Consider the following 17,041-nt stretch of genomic DNA (forward strand, 5'->3'; position numbering starts at 1 on the left):
ACACACACCAATAAGTACACACACACACACACACACACCAAACAAGCACCCATACACACACACACACACACACACACAAAGGACAGCTTCTTTAGTTTGAAAGAGAACTATACTTAACTATACTTAGCATGTCTCTGTTCTTTCATGTACAGCAGTTACACCACAACCTCCCTTAAATTAGATCACAAGCAAAGTACAGCCGAGTATAATCTGCTCAGAACCTGCTGAGGAGAGACTCCCTGCTTAACTTCAGCCCGTCAAGATGAGTCTCTGTGGGTTCCTTAGTGTGACATATGACTGCATTCCACCCCAGAGGAGATGGAAATCAAATAGTTGGAACTGTGTTTCTTTTGCACCTCTGCACCTTGAACTAATGCACTTGTTGTACATCGCTCTGGATAAGAGCGTCTGCTAAATGCCTGTAATGTAATGTAATGTAACTATAAATGATGCAGCTCCATCTCAGACAAGCTTGACTAATTTTCCATATTGTACAGGTTTCTGTGAAATGGACTGCATTTATATAGCGCTTTTATCCAAAGCGCTTTACAATTGATGCCTCTCATTCGCCAGAGCAGTTAGGGGTTAGGTGTCTTGTGCAAGGACACTTCGACACGCCCAGGGCGGGGTTTGAACCGGCAACCCTCCGACTGCCAGACAACCAGTCTTACCTCCTGAGCTATGTGCTGTGCAGCATGTAATGCCAAAGCTGTTTTTCAAATTTAGTTTACAGCACATGACATTGGGAATCAGTCTCTTTAAGTCATAATGTACAGTTTAAAATAAGTGTGTGAAGCTTGGAGTATGGATCACACCATCAGAAGCATATACTAATTGCACATAAATGTATGATGGCCGATAAACATTAGCTCAACATGTCAACTACTTCTGTGGAAAATCTCACAAAATCACAAGAACTTGAGGAACTGTTCCTCAACACCTGGACTTTTTCTATTGTCAGAAAGTGTTATTACACAACAACCGGATTGATTGACAGAATGATTTACAGATCGTTCAGCACTTAATAATTTTATTTGTGTTTATCAGAAAAAATTCTGAAATAAACAGTAAAGACAGAATTTTTCTAAAAAAAAAGAACAGGCTGTTCGCAAACGAACATGAGCATGTTACAGCAGTTCTGTAGTTTGCATTAAAAGGGACAAAAAGATCCCACAGTGCTGATGAGGTTTCCAGCTGCCTACGGCCCGGCAGGGGAAAGCAGCCGAATGCAGACATACGATGGGAGAGAAAAGCAGATGAATGTGGAAATATGATTGGAGGGGAAAGCAGCCGAATGCAGAAATACGATGGGAGGGAAAAGCAGATGAATGTGGAAACCTGATGGGAGGGAAAAGCAGATGAATGTGGAGATACGATGGGAGGGAAAAGCAGCCGAATGCAGAAATACGATGGGAGGGAAAAGCAGATGAATGTGGAAATATGATGGGAGGGAAAAGCAGATGAATGTGGAAATATAATGGGAGGGGAAAGCAGATGAATGCAAAAATACGATGGAAGGGAAAAGCAGATGAATATGGAGATACGATGGGAGGGAAAAGCAGCCGAATGCAGAAATACGATGGGAGGGAAAAGCAGATGAATGTGGAAATATGATGGGAGGGGAAAGCAGATAAATGCAGAAATACGATGGGAGGGAGAAGCAGAATGAATGTGGAGATACGATGGGAGGGAAAAGCAGCCGAATGCAGAAATACGATGGGAGGGAAAAGCAGCCGACATCAGAAATACGATGGGAGGGTCAGGGGCTTGCCTGCTCTGTGTGGTGTGAAACAGTTGGGCGTGCACAGACAGGAAATGAGTCCACAGTCAATGTGGTCATTTCTGCAGGAAACGATGAAAAACTCTCAATGCTGTGTTGGCATGGGGCGTGTCCAGCCAACCTGTAACACAGGACACCATTTAAAACCCGCTGGTACAGAGCTATGGAGTTAAGGAATGAGACTACAGTCATGCCGGTCTGTCTGTCTGTACGTGTTTGTCACTGTGTCTGTGTTTCCCCATCGGTCTTTCTGTCTCTTTACGCCCCTGGGATGGGGTGGGAAGGGGTGATGGGGAGGGGTTGTTATCTTTGGAACATTTTCCCATATAAACACAATAATCCCCACATAGCGGTAAATTCATATCTGCACTGTGTTTTTGGTGTTATTGCTATCAAAGAAGAGGGTGTTGGGGTATGTGACAGGACAAACAAAAAGTTAATTAATTAACTTAAAACTTGTAATAATAAAAAGGAGGGAAGCCACGCCTCTTTCCTGAAGCCAGTGCAGGCACTCTGATGATGTGTCCACTTAACTGCTCCATCCCTTCCTCCCATGATGCTCTAGGGTTCTGAAACTATGAACACAATATAAAAACCTGAAACACCAACTTAGGCTCCTTGTTGAAAGCATTGAGGTGTTTATTTGGAAATGATTACAGCTGTTTGACACAGGAAAGTGCTTTACTAAAAGATAGAAGGCAACCTTTCACCTTTATTTGCTCTTTCTTTTGTGCAAGTGCCCAGAGCGCTATGATATGATGCTTCACAGATTCCATAAACCACTGACCTGGGGGTTACAGTGTTATGATTTATATTATCATTTATGTGAAATACAGGAACAAAAGGGACATCGCATCAGAGCTCTTGCATAGTACCACCACTGCCATAACCCAAAGAACACCATTCATTAGATACGAGGACAGCTGAATTCTGAAAAACTAAAACCCAACCTTTTTAAACAGTCACCTGAAAAAAAACACCCTCACTATGACTGAATTACATATTGTCGTTGTAAGAATCAACTATATTAGTAGAAAAATGGGCCACCCGTACACAGAAAAAAAAAATTATGACGGAAAAAATGTTCTTGAAAATATGTTAATTATCTTACAGAATTATGTTTCGACACATTGCGAGTTTCATCATATGATTTAGAAGGTTCAATCATACAAGTGTCTTCTGGTGTCAGCGTAGCATGCCACGCCAAGGCGTAACTTGGCGGGATGGCATACCTGTATATGCTGTCACTAATGTTAGACACTAACAGGACACCACTGAGGTGCTACAGGCTAGCGCTAACTGCGTGCATATGAAAGTGTAATGGTAGACTCCACCAGGGCAGTAGCTGTGCTAGTGCTAACCGTGTGCATATGAAAGTGTAATGGTGGACTCCACCAGGGCAGTAGCTGTGCTAGCGCTAACTGCGTGCATATGAAAGTGTAATGGTGGACTCCACCAGGGCAGTAGCTGTGCTAGCGCTAACCGCGTGCATATGAAAGTGTAATGGTAGACTCCACCAGGGCAGTAACTGTGCTAGCGCTAACTGGATGCTTATGAAAGTGTAATGGTGGACTCCACCAGGGCAGTAGCTGTGCTAGTGCTAACCGTGTGCATATGAAAGTGTAATGGTGGACTCCACCAGGGCAGTAGCTGTGCTAGCGCTAACCGTGTGCATATGAAAGTGTAATGGTGGACTCCACCAGGGCAGTAGCTGTGCTAGTGCTAACCGTGTGCATATGAAAGTGTAATGGTGGACTCCACCAGGGCAGTAGCTGTGCTAGCGCTAACCGTGTGCATATGAAAGTGTAATGGTGGACTCCACCAGGGCAGTAGCTGTGCTAGCGCTAACCGTGTGCATATGAAAGTGTAATGGTGGACTCCACCAGGGCAGTAGCTGTGCTAGCGCTAACCGTGTGCAGATGAAAGTGTAATGGTGGACTCCACCAGGGCAGTAGCTGTGCTAGCGCTAACCGTGTGCAGATGAAAGTGTAATGGTGGACTCCACCAGGGCAGTAGCTGTGCTAGCGCTAACCGTGTGCAGATGAAAGTGTAATGGTGGACTCCACCAGGGCAGTAGCTGTGCTAGCGCTAACCGTGTGCATATGAAAATGTAATGGTGGACTCCACCAGGGCAGTAGCTGTGCTAGCGCTAACCGTGTGCATATGAAAGTGTAATGGTGGACTCCACCAGGGCAGTAGCTGTGATAGTGCTAACCGTGTGCATATGAAAGTGTAATGGTGGACTCCACCAGGGTAGTAGCTGTGCTAGCGCTAACCGTGTGCAGATGAAAGTGTAATGGTGGACTCCACCAGGGCAGTAGCTGTGCTAGCGCTAACCGTGTGCATGTGAAAGTGTAATGGTGGACTTCACCAGGGCAGTAGCTGTGCTAGCGCTAACCGTGTGCATATGAAAGTGTAATGGTGGACTCCACCAGGGCAGTAGCTGTGCTAGTGCTAACCGTGTGCATATGAAAGTGTAATGGTGGACTCCACCAGGGCAGTAGCTGTGCTAGCGCTAACCGTGTGCATATGAAAGTGTAATGGTGGACTCCACCAGGGTAGTAGCTGTGCTAGCGCTAACCGTGTGCAGATGAAAGTGTAATGGTGGACTCCACCAGGGCAGTAGCTGTGCTAGCGCTAACCGTGTGCATGTGAAAGTGTAATGGTGGACTTCACCAGGGCAGTAGCTGTGCTAGCGCTAACCGTGTGCATATGAAAGTGTAATGGTGGACTTCACCTTGATCAGCCCAGATGGCTAAACCACATTTGAGCTTAAACCTCAGAGAGCAAAACCCGTCAGAGCAAAAAAGAGAGAAGAGAAGAACAGGCATGTCTTGGGCTACTCTAAGTTTCCTGGCTGCAGTCCATGCTACACCCCAGAGAGGCACAGACTTGCGTGTGGGAGAAAATGTCTTGCATGTTGCAGCCATAAACAACAGCGTTTTTGAAAAACAAAAAAAACAAAACTATATTCAGTTGCTATTCAGATGACTTCTTACCCCAAAGTACTGAAATTATGTCCCCATTCTGACAAGATCAGATTTATGGAAATGTACTTTAACCCTTTACGGTGTGAGATCTCCAATAAGCCTTTAGAATGTTCTCAATGGAACGTTCTAATGCTGATGTAACAATCACTACTGCTGATTGAAAGCAATGGAGTTCTTAAACACTGCATTTTGAAAATAAACAAACAAACAAACTCTTCAAAGGGTTAACTAGGGATGCTTATAATGTAAAAGGAAACTGCACTCCTCATTGTATCATAAACAAACCTCCATAAAGGCCTGGAGTGATACCATTCTCTTTCATTTTGAAGAGTGAGGCTGGTCTGGTTAGCTGTAATAGAAGGAAGCTTGCAACCTCTCCCATATTTTAATGCATCAGGAGTCTATAAACATGTCTGCAGTCACGTTACCCAGGATAGGGGCACCGACAGGGACTTCGCGGCTCATGAAACATGTGACAATCCTGCCCGACTTCATTAGAAGCTAATTACAGAGGGACGACAGGCCAGGATGGCTTATTGATTTATGCCTACTGCCCGACACACCAGCCATTTAAAAACAAGCCCACAGATTCATCGTAAAAATTTCCTTCAGCTCTAAGTCCACACCTTACAGAGAGATGCCCCTTTTCTGAAAGGATCAACACGTTCTCAGCAGTGCAGACAAACATTTCATACTTTCAATAATTAATGTTCTATTTGAATGTTCAGAATAAAAAAACGCCATAAATGTGACGAATGGGATTATTAATATATTGACACAGACAGAATAATGAAGCAAATTTATTAAACGTATTAAATATTCTGACCGTGTCACCAAATTTCACCCTTATGGTTAAAAAAGGAAGCTTAAGCACATCTGACTCACTCTTTCCACAGACATCGGTCATTTAACCTCTAGATTCTGGCTATAACAGCAAATCCCCAAACACTGAGAGAAAGTTACGAGTATTTCCACTTCAGTAGGGGAAAATTCATAAAGCACTGCATTAACTTTCCTTTCCGGTTGACACAAAGACGAGGGTTCATCCGTTATTTTTTAAATCAATTTTCGTTAGTGTAACTAGTTTTAGACAAGAATAGACGTGTTTAACGATCGGGTTTTGCTATATGCATGCCGGGTTTTTTGTTTGTAAAAGAATTCTGTCAGGTGCACATCAAGTTCAAAGGCTGCTATGGATACGGTGTTTGGGGGGGGGGGGGGGGGGGGGGACACAATTTCTGTACGTGGATCACGTTTCTCAGTCGTCATGTTTACTGGAGCTTTTACAGCGTCTGACAGAAAACAGAAATCAGAAATAAGAGAACAGAAATTGGTTTGTGGGATGGGCAGGGCGGGGGTCTCCTCCGCCTCTCTTAACGAGTTCTTACAGATCTGCGGTTCTGAAAATCAGAAGTGCAGCGGAATCCCCAATTTTAAAAGAATCACGGGGATTACAGCGGAACATACTCTTTGAACAAAAGAGCACAGATGTGAAGTCTACGCTCTGATTGTTTACGTAATGACACGTTCAGAGCTTTTTGTTTAATTCGCAGTGCGGTCTGTCGCAGTTAGATGGCATTCATTCCGAGGCAGTCTGCACATGTAAAAGCATCTATCGCTGCGTCTAAACGGACATAGGCCTACCCGGTCTGGGATAAAGCTGAGGAGACTCTAAATGCAGACACGTCACAATTTTGGGCACATCTGGAATGCGGAACAGCAAATGTTTCAGTAATAAATCTGAGATAATGTGCTTCTAATGCAAATAAAAGCTGAGCGGGGATCCTATCCTGATGTTTGCAGTGCATCTAGTCTTTTCTTTTGGCGTACAAAAGCGCTGTTTGCTCTCAAACTTGAACTCGGGTTTCAAGAGCGGGTTCCGGGCAGCACCGTTGGTTGGTGCAAACGGAACGGTGATAATAAAAACTATAATAGGTCACATAAAAATGTTTAGGGAGCTTTACCTCGTGAGATTCTGGCCGTCTTTAGCCATACTGGCAGAGACTCAGCGTGACCTCCCTCCTGTTCCCACAGAGATAGCGGGAAAGGAGCTGTTGTTTACAGAAATGCTCTGACTAACTGCACAAGTGTTTTGGTAATGTGGGCCGAGAAGCAAACGATAAAATACTTCCATCCACTGTTTTCAAAAATCTTAGATTTTATTTAAAATTAACAGCTATTCAGATATACATCGTCCAACAGCAATTGCGGTTAATTCGTTACGGCCCCCAGTTCGCCAGGATAATGCATGAAACAGGGTTGCGAAGATGACATCTGTCTGTAATCTGTGTGTGTCGTGATTGAATGAATTGTTTTCATATTGTAGACCAACCTTATCTGCGGGAAGTTCAGACGCTTTCTTATTCGTGCAGTAAACGGCCATTAACCAGAAGGTTCAATGTTTTGTAATTGATGGGGAAACGAATCAAGCAATAACAGTATCAATAACAGAGCACACAATTGCTTTGAAAAGTATGTAATCACCCCAGAATTTCTTCAGTTCATTTGTCTGACACGTACGCTCAGGGGTGACACCTGGTGTTTGGAAGTGAAATAGGTCAAAGCTCTAAATTTAAGGGGCTACACCCTTCATGGGTAAATTCCTTTGTACTTTAACAATGGAACAGTTTCAGTAGTAAAACACACAGGACACACTTCATGAATGTTTTACAGCCTGAAATAAAAAATAACTGGAACTGAACAAGCCATGTTACAAAAAACACAAACTGACCATAGACTGTATACAAATAGGGACTGACACAGTGTGAGGTGTTGTGAAAGGCAAAAGCTTTGCAGCACTGATATTAAATGGCCTTAGTAAATACTAGCCAGGACCACAATGCATAAGTTATAAAGTAGCAATACATTTCTTGTGATAAATTTTGTTCCAGATGTGTTGATTTTTTAAATTCTTCATAGAAAAAAAAAATGGGGGAAGTTACTGTCATTGCTATAAAGCAGGTGTTTGAATAACTACTACTAGAGTAACATCTGCCAATAACTGACTTAAGATTTAAAGAGTTTGTCTTTCTAACAGTTTTCATCATTTAGTAGTTAAAATAAAGACTTATGTAAGGCTATGGCAAATAATCTGTGAAAGGCCACACTTGTTTACCTGGAAACCGAAGTAGGAGTCATCACAGATACATGGGCTTCAGTATCACATGCGCTGTTTTAACACTGTTAATATGCTTTCCAGCTCTGTTGGAAAAAATGCTCAACATATGCTTTAATGCAAGTCTACATTTACAGCAGTCATTTTAAAATTCACCCACCATGATGAGTTATATTCATATAATTACGCTTTGATGCACTTTGCAAAAGCACATGTGTTTAACCGTGGGTAACCTATGGCTCAATGTTTCTCATCTTCCTGTGCGTGTGTGTGTGTGTGTGTAGGAGATGACCTGAGCTGTACAGAGAATGGGCAGATCTACACCAATCGGGATGTTTGGAAACCGGAGCCATGCCGGATCTGTGTGTGTGACAGCGGCACCATCCTCTGTGACGAGTATGCGTGTGAGACGGTGACCGACTGCGAGAATCCGACCGTCCCCGAAGGGGAGTGCTGTCCTGTGTGTGGTTCCAGCAACAGCGGAGGCAACACCAACGGTTAGTCGATACGCTGCACCTCATTATCATAACTCAGACCTGGTTAGTCGATACGCTGCACCACATACTCATTATCATAACTCAGACCTGGTTAGTCGATACGCTGCACCGCATATTCATTATCATAACTCAGACCTGGTTAGTCGATACGCTGCACCACATACTCATTATCATAACTCAGACCTGGTTAGTTAATACGCTGCACCACATACTCATTATCATAACTCAGACCTGGTTAGTTAATACGCTGCACCACATATTCATTATCATAACTCAGACCTGGTTAGTTAATACACTGCACCAGATATTCATTATCATAACTCAGACCTGGTTAGTCGATACGCTGCACCACATACTCATTATCATAACTCAGACCTGGTTAGTTAATACGCTGCACCACATATTCATTATCATAACTCAGACCTGGTTAGTTAATACACTGCACCAGATATTCATTATCATAACTCAGACCTGGTTAGTCGATACGCTGCACCACATACTCATTATCATAACTCAGACCTGGTTAGTCAGTACACTGCACCACATATTCATTATCATAACTCAGACCTGCTTAGTTAATACACTGCACCAGATGTTCATTATCATAACTCAGATCTGGTTAGTCGATACGCTGCACCACATATTCATTATCATAACTCAGACCTGGTTAGTCGATACGCTGCACCACATATTCATTATCATGACTCAGACCTTGATGAAAAGAAAAAAGCTATTCAAGTAGCCATTTTCCTTTTTCCAGCCTGTGTTTTAGTTGCGGAAAATCTACCTTTAATTTACTGATTTATATTTGTTTTGTTACACATGAGCAGTACATTTTTAATCCATCAATATATATTAATCCACCAATGAATAGTGGGTCTGAAAACTATTTAATCTAGATTTATATACATGTGAACAAACTGTGCTTACACATCTTTTTGTCATTTCAGCTGGAAGGGTATTTAAGGTGAGCTACAACCTCTAACTTGAACTTCACAGGTGGGTTTCTCTTAGTTTTAATATGATAATATTATTAAACTGCAAAACTTTTACTGAATTATTTTGAATTTTAGGGTCAGAAGGGAGAACCTGGAGATGTGCCGTATGTAAGTACACTTCTCCAAATGAAGGAACTTGCTGATTTTCCCATGATTTCTGAATAGGTTTTTTGTGCAGATGCACAGGATAATTTGGGTTTTATCTGGCCTCGTTTAGGGATTGTGCCTGTTGGCTGAGTGTTCAGAGTATGTGTTTGTTTGTCTCCTCTGCTTTTCAGATCGTCGGAATAAGGGGTCGTGGAGGACCAATGGTAAGCATAATTATGATTCATTTTACTGTCAATCTGAAATATTAATGGTAAAAACTGCACACAGCACCGACTCTTGAAAAATACATGATTTAACTGTTTTAATATTGGTGCCTCACTTGTGTGCAGATGTTCACATTTAGTTTGTAACACTAGGTGGCAATAGAGTTCCACTATGCAAATACCACTTCACAATTTGGAAGAGGATTAGCTCCTAATTTAAATAAAATCAATAAGACAAATAGAACTATGGGATGTTGATTCAGCTGCATGTATGAAGAATTCACAAATTGAATGATTAACTTGAACTCATATCCGTTTGATTTTAATTGCTAATGAGCTCATTTGAAAAGTGAAATGAGAAGAGCAGAGATGACCTTTCTGTTGTCTTTTGGTTTTGATATAAACAGGGCCCTCCCGGAGCGGCAGGGTTTCGAGGGGACCGCGGGCCCAAAGGAAGACCGGTAGGGTCAATGAAACCATTCTGCTTCCTGGAAAATTCATTTTCTAAAATGTACTCCACATTTTTTCTATTTACATACATATGTTACATATCTACAGGAGAACTTTTACTGAGTAAGCAAACTGAAAAATAAAAAATTTACTGATGAGATGTAACGTTTTATCAGTTATTGAGGAGGGATTGAGCCACTCTTTAAGTCTATTTTATCATTTGATTGTTTGTGGTGAAATGGAGCCATGTGGGCAGTTTGGTGGAGTGACAGGTGTCAAAAGGAACCGGATGCTGGAGAGCTGGGTTTCAACATAGCCTTTAACAAGGACAGTGCATGTCTCAAGTACCGTACAAGCGTACTAAAAACATTACTAGGCCATATAATACCGTACCAGAAGGAGCTTGTGATCTTGCAATATAAATGGCAGAAATCTTACATTTTTCTGATGGTAGCAACTCTGTTTCATTTAATTTGTGTGACTAACAACAATGACAGCTATCTGAATATGTGCTGCTATTCCTGAGCTTTCTCTTGAGTGTCTGAGGATGTAGCTTTCTGCGCAACGTGTCACAGAATGCAAACTGTTAGATATAATGAAACTGAGTACAATGGATTCCGTCATTACAAAGAATGGACTTTCACCTTAAGGAGGAAAACCTCTGATACGCTTTACATCACCCTGACTACGAGTGCAACATTGCAATAACGTCTGGCAAACATACTTCAGAAAACCTGCACTCTTTCACAAAGATCTACACTGCATATTGTTTGGTAGATCAGATTAATGGGTCTTACATCACACTATTAACGTTCTATGAATTCAGACAGAGAGCAATACAGAACAAAGTGCAATCACAAAATTAAATTGCTAATCAGTTGAACTGCTATCATTGACTATTGAGCCGGAGAAGGGATTGATTGTTAGCGGATGAGAAGCAGAGACAGCTAGAGGGCTGTGATAGAATTAAAGTAAAGGTACATATCTGCATTCTCTGGCTTATACTGAATTCAATGAAGTCTGTCGTGTAGCAGTAGTAGTACATACACATACTGTTCTGTATAAGGTCCTCGATTGGCCTTCAGCACTAGGCACTGAAAAACAATGTACGACACTTTGTGGAACAAACTAGTATAACTGCGAATGTCTTCCAGCTTTCTGGATATCCTCATGCATTCCTGAAGCACATGGTAACCAAAAGAACTCTGCTTGAGACACTGTTTACTGGAAAAGTCAACATTGTCCTTTTGATGTGGTACAATTGCATAGCATGAAGTTATGTATGACCTGAACTCCAAACATTAAAATGACAAGAGGTACGACTTGATTCGCTCAATTAGAGTGACAAAAGAATTCTGGGAAAATTAATACTTCGTTTTATCTGACAAATGGGGGGCGTTTGCTTTTTGGGTTTGCTTGTGTTGGGAGGGGGTTTGTCCTTGTACAATTCAACAGACCCAGCAGGAGCGGGATGGAAGCAATCTCTCAATGTAACCGAACCCTTTAAAGAAACATATGGGACTTATGATAATTAGACTAGAGGGAACACAGTTTAAACCCCATGTGGCATGTAGCATGTATCAACTGTCGTATAGCAAGCCAACATGACACTCCATTAGTTATGAGTTTTTGCTTTTTGCTTATAACATAGACTGTTGTTAATGCTGTTACATGCGTAATTTAGCGAGTTATAAATATGGCCTTACATAGCGTATATTGTTGTAGTGTTTGCTTTAGTTGTCGTGAGGTGACAGCCCTTTAATTCGGACCGTTGCAACCCAGTTTCATCTTCATTAGCGTCTTAGCAAAGGCTGGTGGTAATCAATGGAAGTGTTGCACTCGTTAATACTACTCCATCCAGTAATACCTCCAGTAATACCTACTCCATCCAGTAATACCTTTTTTGGTAACTGACCAATTGAAATCACATTTCCAGTGTTTCCTTATTGGCATGCAGCTGGACTGAACTTGCTGCAGCCACGATATGAACACCTGCCTTTGGTAAACGGTGGCAGGGTTAGTGAACTGTAGTTCACTGTAGTTCCTTTTTATCTGGCTTCCTACACCATTAAACTGAAGGGAAGGGCTTGTCCTTTGAATGCGTTCTTGTTATGGTACCTGGTAAGTGCACAAAGGCTTGGACGCTATTGGAATGGAAGTAATTCCATCCCCCACATTAGGCCTTGCAGGCTACGCCCCGTTCCTACACAACAGCGAGCGTCTGGCACTGACCAGAGATGTTCACTCCGTACAGACACTGACGTCTGTCACCACACGTAAGCCCACAGAGTTCCTTTGTGTTGGTTCTCACAAAGATAGTAATACATGTCCACGCACACACACACACACACACACACATGCACACACACACAGTCCACTGTACAGCAGTGCTGGGGGAGAACACAGTGCTGGCAGTCAGTGACAGAAGTTCAGAGGTTCCAAACCTGTATGGAGCTCATGGTACGTTCCAAAAGAGAATGGCCATCCTGGTCAAATTCCTTTGAATGAATGACTTTCTGGCCACCTAATCATCCACTACATCTGATTGGCTGCACATTCCCTTGCATTCCAGACCCACTTATACTTCCCAGGTCATCACAGCAAAAGAGAATTGAGTCCCCAGTTGGCCAACCTTTTTAAATACTTAAATAAAGGTAAAATAATAATAATAATAATAATAATAATAATAATAATAATAATAATAATAATAATCAGACAGATAGACACAGTCAGACAGACAGACTGACAAAATCAGGTAGACAGACAGATTGCAGTCTGACAGGTGGACAGACTGGAAGAGACAGACAGACAGATGCAGACAGTAAGACAGACAGACACAGTCAGACAGACTGACAGAGGCAGACAGCTAGCCCAACAGAGAGACAGGCAGACAGACAGACTGACAGAGAGACATGCAGACGGACTGACAGAGACAGATGGACAGATACAGTTAGACAGACAGACAGACAGATAGAGAGATGACAGAGACAGACAAAACAGACAGACAGACAGACAGGCTTACAGACTGACAGAGACTGATAGTCTGACAGACAAAGAGACACAGTCAGACAGATAGAAAGACAAAGAGACTGACAAACAGACAGACTGAGCAACAGGCGGACAGACTGACAGACAGATGGACGAATACAGTTAGACAGACTGACAGAAAGACAGATACAGAGACAGGTGACCTGTTTGATAACTGGGTTAACTGTTAGTTAACAATAAAGCCTAGTCAGATAGCTGGCTGTTTTGCTAGCTAACTGCGTGACAGCTGATCTGTCTAGCTAACAGCCAAGGTATATACGGCATGTGCATTTTAGAAACCAAAGAGTGGCAATCTTAATCATTTGGCCGAATGCTACCCTGAGTCAAAATTTCAAATGGCAAACATTACTGGCTGGTTAGAGAAATGCTGTTGCTTGAGCTGGTACATACGTAGCCATTAGACTATTAGCACCACTCTGTCTGTGGTAACAAGCAGTGGTGGGAACTGATTCCAGATTCTGGGAAACTTGGAATCTGGAATAGACTCCTTTCATAAGGCGTAACCATGCATGCACCATGGCTTATATTGAAGGTGCCCTGTAACCAAGGGCTCATTTTAATCTTTGAGAGCAAAGCACCATTAAGGGTAGCAAAAAACTTGACAAAGTTGATGAGCAGTATTCAGTATTCTTAGAGTTTTGTGATGAAAAAGGAAGAGTACAGAATAAACTGCACGCTCCATATATTCCCATATTTTGAAACAGAATTGGCTTCCAATCAGCACTAGTACTCCCAACATTAATGTGAGGACTGGGGATAAGCCATCTTCATTCTGAAACACTCAGTAAGCATGACACGTATCCTTTCAAATAAAACAAACCTGAACATAACCATCTGCTTCCCCCTTTATTTACTCTCTCTGAAGATGGCTCCCTTGCTAACTGATAATAAACAAATAAGCACTAATTGGTTATAGAGATAAGGAGCCAGCAGTAAAACGATCTGATTCCCTCTGTAATTAGACTGGGTGTTTACTTGCTACAACAGCAAAACATGTCTGTGAAATGAAATGACCTTGCGAAAAAGATACGATTCGAAACCTGGATGTCAGGACAAGCAGCTGGTTCTCAGTGTTGGCTACTGATTGAGTCAGACTCAAGAGTAGGCTGTTTGTTGTGTTTTAAACAGCTTTTTGTGCTGTTGGCTAATGCTTTTCCAGGCCATTTTTAATGACAACTAATAATGCACCCAGTTAACTCAGAGACATGTTCCACGTACAGTTTAATTTTCAATGCTGATTGAAACCCATCACCTTTTGCTGACTACCTGGCTCCTACTGTTCTTGTTTCAATGTTGAGTGACATCTGTTCAGATGTACAGTAGCCAGTAAGTAGAATGACAGGTGCCAGTCATTCACTAAATGCCATCTCTCTGTTATTGTCTAAAATATGCTTGATTGGCAGAGGGCATGTAGATGAATGTAGATGACGTTTATTCCCCAACATTAAAGAGTGCATGAAACTTAGTACAACCTTAGAACATTTTATGTAATTAGTTTCTGTATTACAGTATAGTTCGGTATAGTGTTCACAGTTAAAAACTACAGGTTCATGAAGTATGTGTTCATTTGTCCTGATCTTCATGTGATATACTCAAAGTTTCGTTATTGTAAATTATGTTTTAGTACTCCTAAGGTTGTAAAGTTATAATGTAAAACATCAGTTAATCAAAACATAAGGTGTGCTTAGATACAGTATGCCTTATCAAGTGTGTAACTTTCAAGCACAGAATACAAAAGTCATACAAATGATTTTATATAAACACAGACTGAGTGATTTATCTCATTGATGTGACACAAAATATGAAGAAATCAAATGATCGCATGATTTGGCAAGATGACAAATCACAGTTACCAAGTTACAGTACATGAACAAATGTAGGAAAACATGTGTAGCATTGCTTTGGATTATTTCTTGTTTAATTTCTGTGAAATGTACTAGAGAAAGTAATTTGTAGCTTGGCATCACTTTGATATGATGACTTGGTACACAGCCAGGCTTTACAAATTGTGTTTTCTCAAATGTAGCCAATAGGCTTAAAGCTTAAAATTACAGCTAAAAATGTTATATATGAGAAATTTGGGTTTTTCATTTTGATAACTTTTTTTGAGATACACTACATGGCCAAAAGTATGTGGACACCTGACATCCAACATCTCATTCAAGATGATGGGCATTAATATAGAGTTGGTCCACCCTTCTGGTATAACAACCTCCTCTCTTCTGTGAAGGCTTTATACTAGATGTTGGAGCATTTCTGCAGGGACTGCAGCCAGAAGAGCATTAGTGAGGTTGGCCACTGATTGGGTGATTAGGCCTGGCTCGCCATTGGCTTTCCAGTTGATCCCAAAGGTGTTGGATGGGGTTGAGTTCAGGGCTGTATGCAGGCCAGTCAAATTCGTCCACATCGTTCTTGGCAAAACCATTTATATGTGGACCTCACTGTGTGCCTGGAGGCAATGTCATGCTGAAACAGGAAAGGACCAACCCCAAAATGTTGGGGAAGCACAGAATCACCAACATATAATTGTATGCTGTACAATTGATATTTGCCTTTACTGGGACCAAGGGGCCAACACATACTATGAAAACAGCCCCAGACCAGGGGGTGTCCTGATACGTCCAATTAAATGAGAAGATTCAGTAAGCCTTCAAAGAGATGCAGATTTCTGGGGTTTTTTTCGTTCTGAAATTGGGATATTGAGCATGCAGCATGACCTAGGCCCACATTTTAATTCAACAAGGTAGCCAATTAGCAGAGTCATTCTGAAACAGACAAAACAATGAAAAAGAAAAAAACAATGAACAAGTCATAAAATGGCTAATATTATCAGTGGTTCAACCTATCCTGGGGGCCAATGAAGCCAGACTTTTACATCACTATCCATAGCCCTAACCTTTACCAATAATATGGTTACATTTAACCCGCAGGCTAATGACCATGTCATAAAATAAAAGTTGTTAGCTTCAATCTGTGTTAGTACATTACAGGCTTTAGCAGATGTTGTCCAGAGCGACTTACGTAGCATGTACATTGCATCCATTTATACAGCTGGATACATACCGAAGCAATGCAGGTTATGTAGTTTGCTCAAGGGTACAATGGCAGTGTTCCACTCAGCAATCGAACCTGTGACTTCTAGGTTACAAGACCAATTCCTTACCCATTATACTACACTATATATATAAACAGCGCCTTCATTTCAGGGTGTCATAATGTTTGAGACAAACTATGTCACTGGTGTTTCTGATTAGTCAGGTGTGCTGCATTGCTTCCTTAGTGCCGGTGTAAGAGAGTTTTCAGTATAGAGTCTTGATTCTAGGCTTTTGATTGCCTTTGGAGTCTGTTATTGGCATGTGTCAACCTGAGGACCAGAGTTGTGCTAATGAAAGTCAAAGATGTTTGGAGGCTGAGAAATAAAAAAAACAAAAACAAAACAGACATAGGTTGTTTGAAACAGAAAGAATGTTTCAATATGCATCCATGGTCCAAATTAGAGACGAATCCACTGATTGACATCTGTTTTTAGGGTCCACGAGGTTCACCTGGGTATGATGGAGAGCCAGGAGTCCCGGGGCAGCCAGGAGAGCCAGGACCACCTGGACACCCATCACATCCTGGGGTATGCTACTGTCTGCCATAATTTAGCAACAGGACAATTAATGACACTTTAATGTCACCTTCTGTAGTATCACTGATCTATATCACTCCTCATTCACTCACTCACTGTAGTATTATTGATCTATAACACTGTCCTCATTCACTCATTCACTGTAGTATTACTGATTGATATCACTCTCCTCATTGACTCATTCACTGTAGTATTACTGACCTAAATCACTGTCCTCATTC

At 41.7% G+C, this 17,041-nt stretch overlaps 1 protein-coding gene across 1 annotated transcript in view; it reads left to right on the forward strand.

Annotated features, from left to right (window-relative positions):
* The window catches only part of col5a2a (collagen, type V, alpha 2a), a 62,348-nt gene that overhangs the window by 13,657 nt on the left and 31,650 nt on the right, over positions 1 to 17,041 (forward strand). Inside the window, exons 2-7 of the mRNA XM_035393918.1 lie at positions 8,170 to 8,382; positions 9,333 to 9,349; positions 9,456 to 9,488; positions 9,659 to 9,691; positions 10,099 to 10,152; positions 16,719 to 16,811. Of these exons, the coding sequence (XP_035249809.1) occupies positions 8,170 to 8,382; positions 9,333 to 9,349; positions 9,456 to 9,488; positions 9,659 to 9,691; positions 10,099 to 10,152; positions 16,719 to 16,811 (443 nt within the window). The remainder of the gene's footprint in view (positions 1 to 8,169; positions 8,383 to 9,332; positions 9,350 to 9,455; positions 9,489 to 9,658; positions 9,692 to 10,098; positions 10,153 to 16,718; positions 16,812 to 17,041) is intronic.

This window comes from Anguilla anguilla, chromosome 15 (assembly GCF_013347855.1).
Source record: "Anguilla anguilla isolate fAngAng1 chromosome 15, fAngAng1.pri, whole genome shotgun sequence".
In the NCBI taxonomy this organism is placed as follows: domain Eukaryota; kingdom Metazoa; phylum Chordata; class Actinopteri; order Anguilliformes; family Anguillidae; genus Anguilla; species Anguilla anguilla.